A 17,075-nucleotide genomic window follows, 5' to 3' on the forward strand; every position below is an offset into this window, starting at 1 on the left:
GCTACGGTCACAGGTTCGAATCCTGCCTCGGGCATGGATGTGTGTGATGTCCTTAGGTTAGTTAGGTTTAATTAGTTCTAAGTTCTAGGCGACTGATGATCTCAGAAGTTAAGTCGCATAGTGCTCAGAGCCATTTGAACCATTGTTGAATCTCGCTGTTTGGCCCCCTCCCCCAAAGCAACCAATCAACCAACCAACCAGTCCAAATCCGCAATAACTGTTCGTTGTGTTTCAACACTGCATGGCGACCGGTTTCACACCATGGAGATATGTCTTCATATCTGCATATAGAATAAAACTGCCTAAGTAAAAGGGCGAAATTAAAATTTTTAGAGATGGAGCAGCTGTTCAGTTGGATAAGAAACGCGAATAAATCGCTCCCGTATTTGTTTTTGTGTCAGTCTAAAGCGATTCGAGAAAACAACGGAAACCTAAATCTGAATGGCTGGCCGGAGATTTGAAATATGTTCCTGAGGAAAAGTGTCCAATGTCATAACCGCTGCACATTCTGTTTCAGTTTGCCATCCAGTGTTGTCATCCCCAGTTACTTTCCACATTATGTTCCTCAAGGCGCAGTCGCCGGCCGCTGTGGCCGAGGGGTTCTAGGCGCTTCAGTCCGGAACCACGCTGCTGCTACGGTTGCAGGTTCGATGATAATGATGTTTGGTTTGTGGGGCGCTCAACTGGGCGGTTATCAGCGCCCGTACAAATTTCCATCCTTTGCTCAGTCCATTCTCGCTCCTTTCATGAATGCTGACGAAATGATGAGGACAACACAAACACCCAGTCATCTCGAGGCAGACGAAAATCCCTGACCCCGCCGGGAATCGAACCCGGGACCCCGTGCTCGGGAAACGAGAACGCGACCGCGAGACCACGAACTGTGGAACGCAGGTTCGAATCCTGCCTCTGGCATGGAAGTGTGTGATGTCCTTAGATTAGTTAGGTTTATGTAGTTCCAAGTCTAGGGGACTGATGACCTCACATTTTTTCAAGACGCTGTCTGCAATAACAGAAGGTAGACAGTATCTTTTCTTCAATGTGTGTAAATTGCCCTGCGTAATTACGGACATTTGTTTTTTTCCTAATTTTCGACAACGTAGACCTCCTGCAGTTACTTCAGACTTGAAATTTGAAACATGATATACCCCAATGCAGAGCCGCTCGTCAGGACACAATGACAAGTCCTAGTTTGCCCAGGAGTGGTAAGTAGTCGGCAAAGATTATATACGAGAAAAGCCTAATTGGTGAACATGTATAGGTATCCAGAATGAGATTTTCACTCTGCAGCGGAGTGTGCGCTGATATGAAACTTCCTGGCAGATTAAAACTGTGTGCCCGACCGAGACTCGAACTAAGGGACCTGAGGCTGTGGGGACCGGGCGTGAGTCGTGCTTCGGTAGCTCAGATGGTAGAGCACTTGCCCGCGAAAGGCAAAGGTCCCGAGTTCGAGTCTCGCTCGGGCACACAGTTTTAATCTGCCAGGAAGTTTCATATCAGCGCACACTCCGCTGCAGAGTGAAAATCTCATTCTGGAAACATCCCCCAGGCTGTGGCTAAGCCATGTCTCCGCAATATCCTTTCTTTCAGGAGTGCTAGTTCTGCAAGGCTCGCAGGAGAGCTTCTGTAAAGTTTGAAAGGTAGGAGACGAGATACTGGCAGAAGTGAAGCTGTGGGGACCGGGCGTGAGTTGTGCTTCGGTAGCTCAGATGGTAGAGCACTTGCCCGCGAAAGGCAAAGGTCCCGAGTTCGAGTCTCGGTCGGGCACACAGTTTTAATCTGCCAGGAAGTTTCATGTATAGGTATGGTTGTCTTGAGAAACAGACGTCATGCTTTAACAATTGCTTCTGCACCATTCTATTTAAGGTATGTCGTGTCGCGTGACTGTTTATCATCTATCAACATGTAATATATTTTTACTTTCGTATAATTCCTTTTTTGCCAAGAATTAAGACAGTTGGTTCCAAAGTGAACCGGTGCCACAAATGTCCACGTATGATTTCGGAAATGAAATTAAGGTATTTACATATTTTTGTGTTGATTATCATCAGCGTTGCACAACCAGTGGTATATGTTTTTATCTACGTACAGGGAAAGTACAAAAATGTAGACTTTCTGTTGGTCATGGTTTTTTCCACATTACTGCGCTTGCAGTTAGCATTTAAAAAATGCTAGATGTTATCAATTTAATAACAGCTATAATACTTTAGGTACTAAAACAGGCTACTAAGAACGAGCTGTAGCAGTGGTTACTTCTTTTAAGTATTGCAAAATATTAAATTTTACAATAATTTGTCATCTTAAGATTCATTGATGAGTAATTAATATCATTGTTATGAAATATTTGTGTAACCTCGCTGTATCTTTCTTTGGTATTTATTCTGATGCGACGCAAAGGCGCCAGAACTTTTATTTTTAGTCTATTCACTGAAGTATGTTATTGTACTACTGGCTGCTGTTTGCGGTTAATATAAACCGTTGCTATCTCCTTTCTGAGGTTGGCCTGTATATATTATCAACCTCTTGATTTACTTGATGAAATTGTGGACGAGCAGCACATTGCAGGCTCGATGCTACGGATGACGTCATATCAACGGCCTGGTTGCACCAATCAGGAGCCAGCATTCTCCACGACAGCCCGCATTCCGTCAAAGACAGCGCGCATTTAGCTCGAGCGACTAACCAGGTCCAGGTATCTGGTGTTTCAGTAGAACTTGCTCCAGTATATTCAATCGTAATAGACTAGTGTAGGCATATATTATTATAGCCTAGTGCTTGATACTTTAGTTACATGTGTATCATACAGGGCTGGCCACGTCACAGGACTATCAGAAAAAATCGCGTAACTCGGTGAAAGTACACAGAAAACAACAGTCGCTCTTTGTTGCTTGTTTTATCTGAGTAGCACAAGCATATATTGTTAGTATGGAAATATAGTTATGTGGTTCCTTGTCTAGTCATTTCTCCATCTTATTTCTTGAGTAGTGTCGTTCTAGATTAGACTCGTATGAGGCAAGTGCATTACCTGTTAGCTTTGATGTTCAGTAGTTGCTCTAATATGTTAGTAGACGTAGTCTGTTATTAATGTGTATGTACAAGAAAAACGATGCGCTCTAACTTTACGATTTCTGAAGTTGTTTTAGATGTAATAATATGTGTGTTTTCGTGTGTGTGACCGAAATGTTTATCGACGTACAACGTTTGAATCATACGATAACTTGAGACTAAGGGTAAAGGAATTAGTTTACTAGTATGGACAATTTTATGTACTTTTTCCGAGTCAAAATTGTGAATAATTTCAGTAATTCGTGGAAATGATTTAGTTTAAAAATTTTCATGTAGAAAACTTACTGGTCACTGATGATTTGAGATAATACTATTTACAGATTATTACAAAGCAACGAGTAGCTCCAGTATGACGTGTTTAGTAGCTACAGTAAACATAGTTTCAGTGCCTATCGTTCTCGCTGTGTACTGTGTCGGATTCAAGGTCTTACTGACATTATTGTTTTATGTATTGGCAGTACCGTAACACTTACGTAATAATTTCACGGCTTTTTGTAAAGCAGGATATCTTTTTGCCCAGGATATTACAAACTAATATTTGATAAACAATATTCTCAGGAATTTTCTGCCACTGTCTGATTCCTTGCTGAGCACTGAATTTCTTAATTATTATTTTGTTCTGCAGTTATTCATATATTTTCAGTATATCCTTACTGTTATGAAAACTAATCCTTACTTTAATTCTGAGTTCCACACATTGTTTGCATTATGAAACCCATGACCAACTATTTGTCGGTAATGTTTTCAGAAGCTAGCAACAGCGCCATTTCCTCAATGAAAATAATTATAAATCCCCCATAAAATTATGCTTTCCGTATCATTCCGAATTCAGTGAGGAGGTCCATTGAAAACCTGACTACTTCTTCCTGTAGTGTCAACTCTTAACTTTCTCTGTAACATATTAAAATGGATACTTCAAAAGAATATTTTATGTAATTAATCTTTTCATCTGTTATCTTCAATTGTTGAATTAACTGAACCACATGAGCATTTTTGTGTCAAAACAGACATACGCCAATAAATAAATCACTCAGGACCAAAAAAAACCGTTCATTCCGAATTATGGAAAGAAAGGAATCACGCAATGTGGGGCAAAACTTTTTCTTGGAACTTACATGTATCCGTCTGTTTTGTATACAGAGATGACTATTACAAGGTGAAACATTACGAATTGTAACTGTGAAGTGTCTGGATTTTAAAATTAATAAATGATCTGTCCGATTTTGAAAACACACAAACTTGCTGAACATGGAAATCAATTCTTTTTATCGAAAAAAGTTCCAACTTGCGTCTGTTAATCTTAGAATATAAGGTACTCTACTTTATAAGCAAGCTTACAGCGGTCTTTTTCCTTATAAGAACATACTTCATCTGTGTTGACCTTCTAACTTCAGATTTGTCTATTACTCATAAAGAGAGCTGAGAGAGCTGGGACAACGGCATATTTACTCTTACGGATCTCGCTTCGGCCTTGGTCCAGGCGACTGTCGGAGCAGACCTTGGCTCGAACACCAAAATTTCACATGCAATGCGTGAAATGTTTACGTCGCGGACGCTGGACATTATGCCTCCAGCACAAAACTTTCCACTTGTGCGTGGCATGCTTGAGTCCATTAACATATCACAAAATGGCACGTATCTCTACTGCTGGGTGACCATAAGAGGTCCCCTCGAGACATAGATATTACTGATCTACGACTTATTCATCCATCAGTCTCCGCCGATTTAACGCACTTGGTTCTCCTTGTGGGTAGACATTGGGCAATACATAATGTGGCCAGAGGAAGAATAGCGGAGTGTGCCTGAGAATGCCGTGAGCAATTTGTAGATGATGATGATGGTTTATTTCGTCGTGGCGTTACACCAGCATACCGTCCGCCTCCATAGCGGAGCGATCAACACGGCTTACTGTCATATGGAGGGATTTTTCCTTGTTTGAAGGACTGGTAGTGGTGCACTCAGCCTCGTTATGCTAACTGAGAAGCTACTTGACCGAGTAATAGCTCCTCCAGGTCACGAAAAATGACTACGGCTGGGAGTACGATGTGCTGACCCAATGGCCCTCCACCTTCATACTTTATCCAATGACGCTGGAACGGTGGGCTCGCCAGGATCCGTGAACCGATTTTATAACCAGCATTCCACGTATCCCATTGTTTGCACATTCTGAATCTCACGCTATGGTGAATACTGACATTCAGTTATTCGTGCGAAGTGTACGCCTCGTACAGTTGACAGCGAATGGTTCGCTACTGGTACAGAACTTGACTTTCCACATCTAAAGAAATACTTTTTACATTGCTTACTTGATTCAATGGAATGATTCCTCGTCAGTGGTCTGTGCCTGTTCAGTTGATTGATGCGTCCAGTATGTCAGTCTCACTATTGATCTGCTGTTAATTCCTAAAAAGTGGAGAAATAGGTAAAATGACATTATAGTGTGTCACTTGATACGTCCCTGGGCAAACGTGACGGTAAATAACTACTCGTCGAAGCGTGTGGTGAGAGCTGAAGCGAGTGCGATCCAGACGGTGTAGCGGGTGAGTTGTTGCCAGAGCAATGAGAACTAGCGTTCCAGCAGAGCGCGTAGCTGGCGGGCCGCCACGGACCACGTGGGCGCCTGCGCGCCCTCTCTAGCTATTTTTGGCAATCTGGAACGGGCTGTCTGCTTTTTGCTCCCCCTGGCTGACAGTCGCGTGGCGGCAGCCGCCGCGCCGCACCGCACCGCCCGTTGCTCGAGCCGCGCCGCACGCTTCCAGGTATTGCGCCGGACCTGTGAAACTACCGCTGCCTATCAGTCAACAGCCCGGGACACATTTTATCGATAGAGAAAGCTGTGCTAAGTCGAGTGACTGTAACATTCGGTTCCACTTTTTGTCAGACTTTGATCGGATGTATGAGTGAGTCACACTATTAAGTTGCTGCACGTAACGATACTTCAAGTGTTTTTATTTTTATTCCTCGTTATACGGTTAGATGTATACGTCGATTATCAACACGGATCTCTGTTAAACGACGAGAGGTTGGTTAAAATACAGGGTGTTTCATGTATAACATGAGTGCCGTTTCCGGCGATAGGCGGGAACCGATAATGGGAAGGCAGTGTGCGATTGCAGTGTATGCTATGGGCCGCTGCGCGGACTTTGCGACGTGACGTATTAGTTTCTAGCTTGACTAGACGAGTTAGGAGCAGAAATCTCTACGTCATGTTCCACTTAAAACTGGTGTGTTAGCAGCATGAGTTCGCAGGGCTGAAACCTTATAAAGTAATTGTAGTGCATCAGCTGACAGATTGACGTACTGTTGCTTGACGTCAGTACTGCAGTTGGCTGTTGCAGTCTGCGCATAAATGAGAGGTTCATCTTGAACTGCTCTTTTGTCCGATTAAGTATAGTTACATTTATCAAGGTACGTGAACTCGCAAAACAGTCGACTTAGGATTTCTAAAAATCCTCATCCGTTACATAAAGAGCTTGTGCGTGATGTGGAAACAGAAGTATGGTATGCAGTTAGAGCAACACGAATTACTGGATCGATCATTTCCCACCAAATAGTAACTTCTGATAGGTATGTAAATAACATTTTTCCACAGAGCTAATAAATAACTAAATGACCTACGGTTACTTCATGCTGCACTGTACAAGAATATACATTGCCAGTTCGTCTGTAACAGCATTACTAGGTATTTTGATGAGTACTGTTACTAGGCACCGAATTATTCACTTGCTCTGCCGTGTAAGGTTTCAGGTGCGTTTCTGCACAGCCCTGTGAGTAGACAGTGATGACAAGAGTCTGAAGGGCTAAATGGTACTACGATTTTCTGGAATTTATTTTCAAGTGGCCTTAAACCTGTCTAGTTCGGTTAAAGCCGATACGCTACCTGCCAAATTCCGAGCATAAATACAGCGATAGGAGATAGCATGCCCAGCACTATTTCCTGCTCAACATCGGACACGGCGCTTCGGTTGTACGTGTGACATGCTACTTATTCCTAATGAGGCATGTGGATAACAACTCGTTACCCTTTGTTTTAAACTTAGTTTCTACAGACTGCGGTACTTTCATTTGCGAAATTTATGGTATGAATTTTTGCACTTCGCTTTCGGGAGTTTTTTTTTACTGTGCATTTCTGGCTTTGAATACCCTCTGGTAAAAAGACACAAACCAGACAACAATATTTCAAAGGGAGACATTTCCACCTAAGTTTTTGTTATATACAAATACTTCGTTCAGCTGTACTGGACAGTTTCGATCTTAGCGCAAAGTGAAACAAGTAGATGGATTCTCGTATTAGGTACATGTAACAAATCTCACATCGTACAAATTTTACCTGACATAGGTATAAATGGACGCAACAACGAAACCAATAACAGGTAACACATTTTTATAGGCTAGTCACATGTGACTGTCACAGGTATGCGGAGAAAAGTGTACATCTATAAGCTATCTGACCAAATAGTGTTTTTTTTCTGCTAGCCTTGGTACACTGTCTCCTCTTTCACAATAGGTCTTCTGTTGAAATTTTGAAGTTATCGTGTATTTGGCGCTCTATAAGAAATAATGAATCAAAATAATAATTGTTGATCGCGTCTGAGATGATGAAAGTGAAAGAATGGTAACAAGGCGGAACTCTGCAGGAGCCACGAATTTAGTCGTGTAACGATGTTCAGAAGTTTTGTCAAGCTACGAACATTCGACGAGGAAGCTTCGAATAGTATTGTACAAGTTTCAGATCGTTGTCCTAAAGAATTTTAGCTCATTTTCTTTTCTTTAAACATAACACTATAAATATTTACACCAGTTCCCAAAAATACAAAATTTTATCTTTAGAAACTGAAGACATCTACTGTTTCAGATATTTCTAGCAGATGCATTAGATGCATTCGAACAGTTGCATTCCATAAGGAACCTGAAGAAACGAAAGGTAACGATACAAGTGAATCTCCTGGCGACTGGCCCATCTCTTCTCACGGCATCTGCTCTCGCGTTTCACATTTACTGGCGCGAAGAAGCTACTTGAGCCACAAAAAGAATACATTTGCGAAGTAGCGTTGCTTGAGATTTCTCTTACGTTCAGGCACCATTCGCGGTTTTCCTCTTTAAATGTTGGTTCACCTGATATTTATGTAACAATAATATGAGAAAATGTATTCTAATAATTTAAGAATACGATCGTTGTTCAGTTTTTTCGTATTTCGATGATCTCACAAATAATATTTGAACTTATTATCTTCAGTTTTTGACCCTATCTGAATACCTACATTCTAAAAAGATTTGTTACGCTTTCAAACGAAGGGAACGCGGCATTAATGCAAAAATAATTCACAAAGTGACGACAGTTGAGGAAATGAATTCGACTATTTTTCGTTGATCAACCCTTGTTATAGCGTTGGCGCGGCTGCGCAGCTGCGAGAGCGCCAACAATAAACCGCCCTCCCACTGCTGCTCATTTACCGGGTCATTAACAGGCGCCTGTGGGCCGGCCCAAACAAACAGCACAGCACGTCTTTGTCAAACAGTGCTGCTGCGGACTGCAAATTTCATTTCAAAATAACAAAGGACAGAAAACAGCGTTTCGTCACATTTAAGACGTTTTCATTTTGCGTTACGGTCGAGGAATCGTACCCTGCATCATGTTATTCCTGTACTGCGTATAAGCGTTCGCTCTTATTAGTTTCTAAGCTAGTTTAATTTAATAGGCAGATGTGTGAGATACATGTAACATATTCCAATTAAATTTCTCTGTTGTTGACTGTACTTATGTTCCACGTTTCTCTCTCGTTTGATCATCGCTGTGTGTAATTCGTAATAAGGAGGCGATAGGTTAAAGAATTGTTCCATACTGGTGTAGCTAGAAATAGGTCACGGGAAAGACTTTCCGTAGTTGGATAGGAGTGATTTCTCTCTTTTTCAGTACATGCGTGATAATTACAGCACGCTCTATTTATCATTATTATTATTATTATTATTATTATTATTATTATTATTATTATAATTACGGGAGACATCCAGATAGGAAATTCCTTTCCAGATCTGCGATTCGCAACTTACTGCTTTACAGCAAATCAGTCACATCGAACGCAAAGACGAGCATTATTTTCATAAAGAAGTAACATCAATATTTAAAAAAGGGAGTGGACACAAAATTTTGACATAAATGACTTAAATAACAAATAATCTAGTGAACGGAACTAAATAATGTATTATTAAAACCATAGATCGTTTTGTGCGAGAATTTTCTCCTTAAAATACGTATCGTGACTGGTATGTGTTGTTGTGACGTTGGTCTTCTGCCCGAATACTGGTTTGATGCAGTCTCCACGCTAGTCTTTCCTGTGCAAATCTCTTCATTCTTCATGTTTGCACAACTCCTGTAACGTACACCCATTTGAACCTCCATACTGATTTCTCCCTCTAAAATTTTACCCCTCCCCCCCCCCCACTTCCCCCACTTCCTTCCACTCTAAAGTTGACAATTTGTCGATGTTGCAGGATGTGTCCTGTCAACCAATCCCTTCATTTTTGTGCCACAAATTTCGTTTTCCCGCAAGTCGATTCAGTACCACCTCATTTATTATTCGATCTACCCATCTAACCTTCAGCATTCCTCACTAGCATCACATTTCCACGGCTTCTATTTCCATCTTGTGTAACCTGCTTATTGTCCAAATTTACATAAATTCACTGCTGCACCCCAAAAGAATACAGTCAAATGCGAACATTTTAGGCTTCGCTTTACTGTTACTGTTATTGATATCGAATCAGCAGTACACATAATGTTTCATTCGACGTCAAATACCTTCACGAAAGACTTCTTAATATTTCTTGATGTTAACACCCCTCTTTTTCAGAAATGCGTTCCTTGCTGTTGCCAGTCTCAATTTTATATCCTCTCTACTTCGGCCGTCATCAGCAAAACTCGTGTACTTTAGCGTCTCATTTCCTAGCCTAATTCTCTCTGACTCGCCTGATTTAATTCGATTACACTCCATTACCACTGTTTTGGTTTTGTTGATGTTCGTTTTATAATCCCTTTCCAATACATAAGTCGACCCGTTCAATCATTCTTCTGAATGCTACTACTTCTCGAATGCGTACAGGCGAATAAAAATGCTACCGAGTATTCCCGGAACAAAAGAAAAATTCGTTTACAGAGATCTGCTATACATTCAGATCAGTAATTTAAATCAAGATAAACGTATACTACACGGTCCAGTTGCATCAATGTGACATCCCTATCTTCGACTTACCGTGCAGTAACCACTCACAGGCGGCAGGTGGCAGCACAAGCAATGGAGATTATATAAAGCGTGTCGGGTGGACTGGAAAAACAGTGCAGTAGTTGTCGCGATGCGGAAACGGAGTGATTTATCTGATGTCAAAAAGGGCATCATCGGTGGCTTTCGGGGGAAGAGTGGGAGGTTTTCCGAAATGGCTAAGTTTGTAAACTGTTTGCGTGCCGTCGTGGTTAAAGTATACCGTGCACGGCAAAATGGCGCTATCCGAAACCGAGGCCAAGGCAACTGTGGTTCACCACAGGTCATAAATGGCAGGGGTGAACGACGGCTGCGCAGATGTGTACGGGCGAATAGACGTGCAACTGTTGGGATGACCGCCCGGATGAACCAAGGGGCACCAGCAGTGTCACCCCAACGACAGTCTAACTAACGTATGGGCCTTCGCAGCAGGCGCTTGGTTCATGCACCCATGCTGACCGCAGTTCATCGGCGACGAAGGCTGGAATTTGCACGCTAATACCGCAACTGGAAGTCCACTGAGTAGAGACAGGTGGACTTTTCACGTGAATCACTTTTTATGCTCCATCGGACAGATGGCCGTTGACGTCTACGGCGTGAAACGTCTGAAAGCAAGCAGGTGGGCAGCTTTATCATCAGGGGAATGTTTTCGTGACTTTCCGTGAGTGATCTCGTCATTCTACGAGGCATAATGGATCAACACAAGTTTGCGTCTATCCTTGGGCACCATGGCCACCACTAAATGCAGTTTGATTTTCCTTGGCTTGATGGCATCTACCAGTAGGACAATGCAACGAGTCACGCAGCTCTGTGTGCATGAATCGTTCGAAGAGCACCAGGGTGAGTTTACCGTATTCCCGTGGGCGCCAAACACGACAGATTTAGACACAATCGAAAATGTGTGGGACCATCGTGATCGAACTCTTCGCACCATGGATCCTCAACCGAGAAATCTAGCGTAGCTGTCCACGGCACTATAGTCAGTATGGCTCCACATTCCTGTCAGTACCTTCCAGAACCTCAGTGACTCTCTTTCTTCACATCTGGCAGCGGTCCACGCTGCAAAAGATGGTTAGTCAGGGTTTCGGCTGGTTGTCATATTAATGTTACTGGGCAGTGTAGTTTCCAAAAGTGAAAGCAAGAAGTCTGGAAGACTCCAGACAAACAGAAGCCCACAAGAAATAAGTAATTGTTCTGGACCTGACTTAAATCTCTGAACGAACGGTCACAAGCCGACGTCTGCCGTTCAACATCCGCATCGGTCGTCAGGAGGAAGCGTCCTTCCTCACCACACTGCTGCTTTATCTGATCCAAAAATTAGCTCTCACCTAACTGTCGGCACTAAGTAAAACGTTACTGTAAGCAATCAGCTGCTCAGCAGTTCTCAGACTTTACTCAAGTGTTGCAGTGGGAGTACTATGCGTAAAATAGTATGTTTCTGTAACTAAAATAACAGCACGAAACTCGTGAGACGTTAGTCCGTCTAACATTTTGCAGGATCCTTCAGTGGCTTACTGACGCATTAACAACTCATATATTAAGCTACCGGTATGTACACTAGTGTCCAAAATTAAACCGAAAACCTCTATTTCCCCGTCCTGTGTCTAATTCACGATATAATCATACAAACTGTCAACAGATGTCCGCACTATCGTGTTCTGCATGGAAGACGGTATTTCGCTCGTCGCAAAACCACGCCAATGACGACGTCAGGGCACCTATCAAACGGAGTAGTGTTTGGCAGGTAGTCCCACATACGCAGTCGCTGTGTACACAGTCACAGACGGAGCAGTATGGCACAGAGAAAACGCCTACCAGACACTCTGCTAGAGAGGGCCGTAGGAAGAATGGAAGCAGGACAGTTTCAAACTCATGTGGCCCGATGGCTTAATGTGAATCGCTCTGTTGTTTCTCGGATATGTCAAAAATTTATAGAGACCGAAACTGTATCCCGAAGACCAAGGCAGGGCCGACCAAGTGTGACAGAAAGATAGGACCGTTAGTTGGTTGTGATGGTACGATTGTGTCGCCGTAGTACTGTGGAGCAACTAGCATCTGACCTCGCAGCATCCACTAGACGTGTTTTATCGAGGCGAACGGTGTAGAGAAGACTTCGACAGAGAGGGTTTCATTGTCGGAGACTTACTTGACGCGTCTTCACAGAAGGGAACGTCTAGAGTGGAGTCGTCAGTATGCCACCTGGACAGTCGAACAGTGGGCCAATGTTCTTTACGCAGAGGAGTCCCGATTTGGTCTAGAGAGTGATTCTCAACAATTTCGAATCTGAAGGGGATGTGGAACACGATTTCGAGACCTGAAAATTGTGCAGAGAGACCGATATCAAAGAGCAGCGCTAATGGTGTGGGCAGGGATTATGTCGACACTCGAAAACCTCTTCATGAAACTGTAGGGGTGAATCGGAAAGGCTTAAGTGCTGTCGGGTATCGTGAAGAGATCTTTGGATCTATTTTGTGGCTGTTGAAAGGTGCTGTGCGCCAAGACTTCGTACTGATGGACGAGAATGCTTGACCTCATAGAGCACGAGTGGTTGATGTCTTTTTGGAAACGGGAGATACTGCACGCATGGCGTGGCCTGTTCGCTCTCCCGATTTGAATCACATAGAGCATATCTGGGGTGCACTAGGGAGATGGGTTGCATAACGTCAACATCCACCAACCACTCTCAAAGACTTGCGAGCAGCTCCGCAGGAAGAATGGGCGTTATTGCCTTAACATGACGGCCTGATGACATTATTCACAGCCTTCTCCGTCGTTATCAGGCCTGTATTGCTCTCAGAGGTGGCCACGCCCCATAGTGAACACATTAATTAGCTGTCGGAATGTGGGTGCAAATATGTTAAGTTAGAAAAAAGAACATTTGCGTCTTCTGTCATGCGTGTTGCAGTTGTTTACGTTCTGTATTCTGTACATTGTTTCTGCTCTGCTATCACCTGTTTCTACTGTTTTGTGGCAAAATAAACGCAACCTTGTAAAATTTCCGTTTGTTGCTTTAATTTCGGGCACCATTGTAGTTCTAATAGCTGGCCACATCTCTCGCGTACTTGTACACGGAAGATCTTATATCAGCAAAAACATCTTTACAGATTTCACATTGAGGGAATCCAGACACTAACGACCTCGTCGTCGACGGGGCGAAAAATCTTAAGCTTCCTTCAGTACTGAATGACCCAATGGCCAGAATTTTTTCTATTTCTTCAGAATGGGAAATACTGAACGTGTGGATATCAGCCTTTTGCCTTGACTCATGACGTCATCAAAATGGCAAACACAAATTTCTCATCGAAATCCAATAATCGTAAAATAAGTGCTCTAATAAGAATTATAATTAAACTCATGACATCACATTCTTTGACTTCACCAAGTCAACAACCTCCTCCTTGCCTAGACCTCAGACTAAGATGTACACTGGTATACAAAACTCAAGGACGACAGTAGCTTTCGTGTGATTTGTCACTGCTAAGTGACAGCGCTAGATGGAACGTGGACCATACATGGAAATAACTACTACAGTATGTTCCAGAAGTTAACTGAAATAATTGCGCACTGAGACGAACACAAATGACACTTTTATTCGAAGACAATAACTACAACTGAAGTCACCGCGATTTATGACGGCCAGTACGCCCATGCAACATTATGGCTCCCCACACCCGAATACCTGGACTACCAAAGCGACCATTGTGGCTAATGTTCCTGGGCGTATTACGCATTCCCACATCTCCACATGTGAACGTACGTCCAGCATTTTCGAAGGTGGTCGGTTTGGTGGTCCAGTTGTTTTGTTGTTGCGCAGCATAATATTGCACTGGCGTAATGACCTGCAGATCTTTGAACACGGTATACTCACCTGTCAACGTTATTGTGATACTGTACTCCATCCCTAGGTGCGTCTTTTCATGGGTCCATTTGGTCCTCACTTCATTTTCATGGCCCCCCAGGAGGCCCACAGTCCCTTTTGTGGGTACATGTGTGGCGTGCACGGGGCCCCAAGCTATTGCAGTGTCCTTCCTTTTTCCAGACCGCATTACTGTTCCTGATCCTCTCCTTCCCTGTCCTTGCTCCTTTCTCCCTGCCCCCTCCTTTTCCTCTTGGTGGACTTCTTTATATCGACCTGGCTATCCTCCCAGGTTTGTTTTGGTATGTGCTATTGTTTAGTTTGCTGTTTCCACCTCCTTTTCGACGTTTTTGGTCCCCTTGGGGTTTGACCTCCATTTCCAACGTTTTCTGTTCATTGTGAGCCATTTGGGGATGAACTCCCTACCTTGATTCCATGGTGCACGCTCCTCTCCCCCTCCCCTCCATTTTCCCCTTGCACCCTGGCTCCCTTCCTCATAGGTCACCAGCATGGTAGCCAGTCCGTGTGGTGGAGCTGTTAAGTATCCACTTGGCTGAGCCCCCTGACAACACAGGGATCACATTGCTAGTACCTGAGCTGTTAACGCCTCGTGTATGCCAAAGAGTTGATGCTCATCAGTTTGGGGCATCAGAACTCCCGGCAATGGCTGCCGAGCCAGACGGCCCTTCTGTGGCTGGGTGGCGCCCATGGGACGAGCCCCTGGTCGGAGTAGGTGGTACTAGGGCGGACGTCTTGCACATGAAGCGCCAAAGGATTCAACATCCTGGCCATTCTGTGGCCGTCTCTAAGAGTGATAGTAGAGATGACACTCCTTCTTCTGATCCTTTGGCGTTCCCCTCCCTGGTCACCCCCTGGGAAGAGGGTCAAGCTCGCCGGCTTGAGTTGAAACCTTTACCTCGGTACCTCGTTTGTACCAGGACAGATGGCGAGAGTTTTGCCACAACCAAGCCTTTCTTTTTCGTGGAGACGATTGAAGATAAGTATAGCGAAGTGGAATCCATGACTAAAATGCGGTCCAGTTCTTTGCTCATAAAGACATCTCCTGCTGCCCAATCTGCAGCCCTGCACGCTTGTGACCATTTTGGTAACATATCAGTCTCTGTCACACCCCACCAATCTTTGAACTCGGTACAGGGTATCATTTTCCACTGGGATCTTCTTCTCCAAACTGACGAGGAGCTCCGTGCAAACCTCGAGCAGCGAGGAGTCTGATTTATCCGCTGAGTACAGCGACGCCCTAAAAACAATCGCAATGATACAGGCGTCTTTATCCTGGCCTTCGAGGTGGATACCCTCCCAGAGAAAGTAAGGGTGATGGTGTATCGGTGTGATGTAGAACCTTACATTCCACCACCGATGAGATGCTTTAAATGCTTATGGTTTGGACACGTCTTCCCACTGCACCAATGATCGCCTTTGCGGTGACTGTGGGGGTCCCATCCATGGGGGAGTGCCTGTGCACCCCCACTAGTGTGCGTCAGTTGTAATGCGCAGTATCCTCCACAGTTGCCAGCAAGCCTGATGTATGTGAGAGAACGACTAATTCGAGAGTAACAGACTTTAGATCGACTTACCTACACTGAGGCTTGTTGAAAGTTTGACTGGCTCCATCCCGTGCCTCTAACTTCTACTTTTGCTTGTTACGTCCATTCCCCCTTCTACCTCCTCCTCTTCCAAGCCCCACCCAATTCGCCCCACACCTTCCCCCTCCCCCTCACCCTCACCCTCACCCTCACTCTCCCACTCCCCCTCTGCCTCCTCATCAGTACCTATACCCACCCCTGTGGGTGCTGCTCGCCCTTCCCCGCCGGAGAAGCGCTCCCCTTCTTTGGCAGCCACTGGTACTGGAGCTCCCTCCCAGGACTCCTCTTCCTGGCACCCCCCTGAAAGGCGATCTGCAGCTCCACATCAGCCATGTGATCTGCAGCCGGTGGGCGCAAAGATTGCCAGGTGTAATGCCGTGTCCCACCTTGCTGCAGTCTGCCCTTCTCTTCCTTCACAAGAGAAGAAGCAGAAGCACAAGAACAAGGGCAAGGGTCCTCCAGTCCCCCCTGAGGTGCCGGCTTCCCCTCCTCCAGCCAATGAACCAACAGTCTGACCCCACCTATGTGGACATTACCCCATCCTTATCAGTGAAGGATGGTGACTCAGCAGCGTGACCTGCTCCAGTCTGTTCGCTTCCCATTTGGACTCCAGCTTGAGAATCCTCCAGTGGAATTGTAGTGGCAATTTGTGTCACCACCTGGAGTTGTAGCCCCTTCTTTCCTCCTACTCAGCTGCCTGTATTGTTCTCCAGGAGACCCATTTTGTCAATTCTTACTCACCCACCCTTCATGGATTCCACACTTTCTGTCGAAACCAAATTGGCCCCTTACAGGCTTCTGGTGGTGTTTGCACCTTGGTCCACAAGGACATTGTTAGTAAGTGGGTTCCCCTCCATACAACTCTGGAAGCAACTGCTGTCAGGGTCTATCTGGCCACGCCAATCACAATCTGTAATCTCTACCTCCCACTTGACAGGCAGCCTACATCCCTTGCCCTAACCACCCTTCTTCAACCACCCTTCTTCAACAACCCTTCCTTCTTCTAGGGGACTTTAATGCCCACAACCCTCTTTGGGGTAGTAACATGACTACTGCCTTTGGCAGGACAGTTGAAGCTGTTCTGGCAGGGCTTGACCTCTGTCTCCTAATCACTGGCGTTCCCACACACGTTTGTGTGGCACATGGCACTTTCTCTGTCATTGACCTCTCTGTATACAGTCCCGGCCTTCTTCCCTCCATTCAGGGGGGTGTCCACGATGACTTATGTGACAGTGATCATTACCTGATTGTTTTGACCTTCCTTCAGTATGTCTCGCTCCATCACCCTCCCAG

At 44.5% G+C, this 17,075-nt stretch overlaps 1 protein-coding gene across 1 annotated transcript in view; it reads left to right on the top strand.

The window, feature by feature from the left end:
• The first annotated feature begins 1,177 nt into the window (after positions 1-1,177).
• LOC124556243 (potassium voltage-gated channel unc-103) overlaps positions 1,178-17,075 on the top strand; it is a 700,301-nt gene continuing 684,403 nt past the window's right edge. Inside the window, exons 1-2 of the mRNA XM_047130231.1 lie at positions 1,178-1,205; positions 2,556-2,692. Coding sequence (XP_046986187.1) covers positions 1,178-1,205; positions 2,556-2,692 — 165 coding nt within the window. The remainder of the gene's footprint in view (positions 1,206-2,555; positions 2,693-17,075) is intronic.

The sequence above is a fragment of the Schistocerca americana genome, chromosome X, assembly GCF_021461395.2.
Source record: "Schistocerca americana isolate TAMUIC-IGC-003095 chromosome X, iqSchAmer2.1, whole genome shotgun sequence".
Classification (NCBI taxonomy): Eukaryota; Metazoa; Arthropoda; class Insecta; order Orthoptera; family Acrididae; genus Schistocerca; species Schistocerca americana.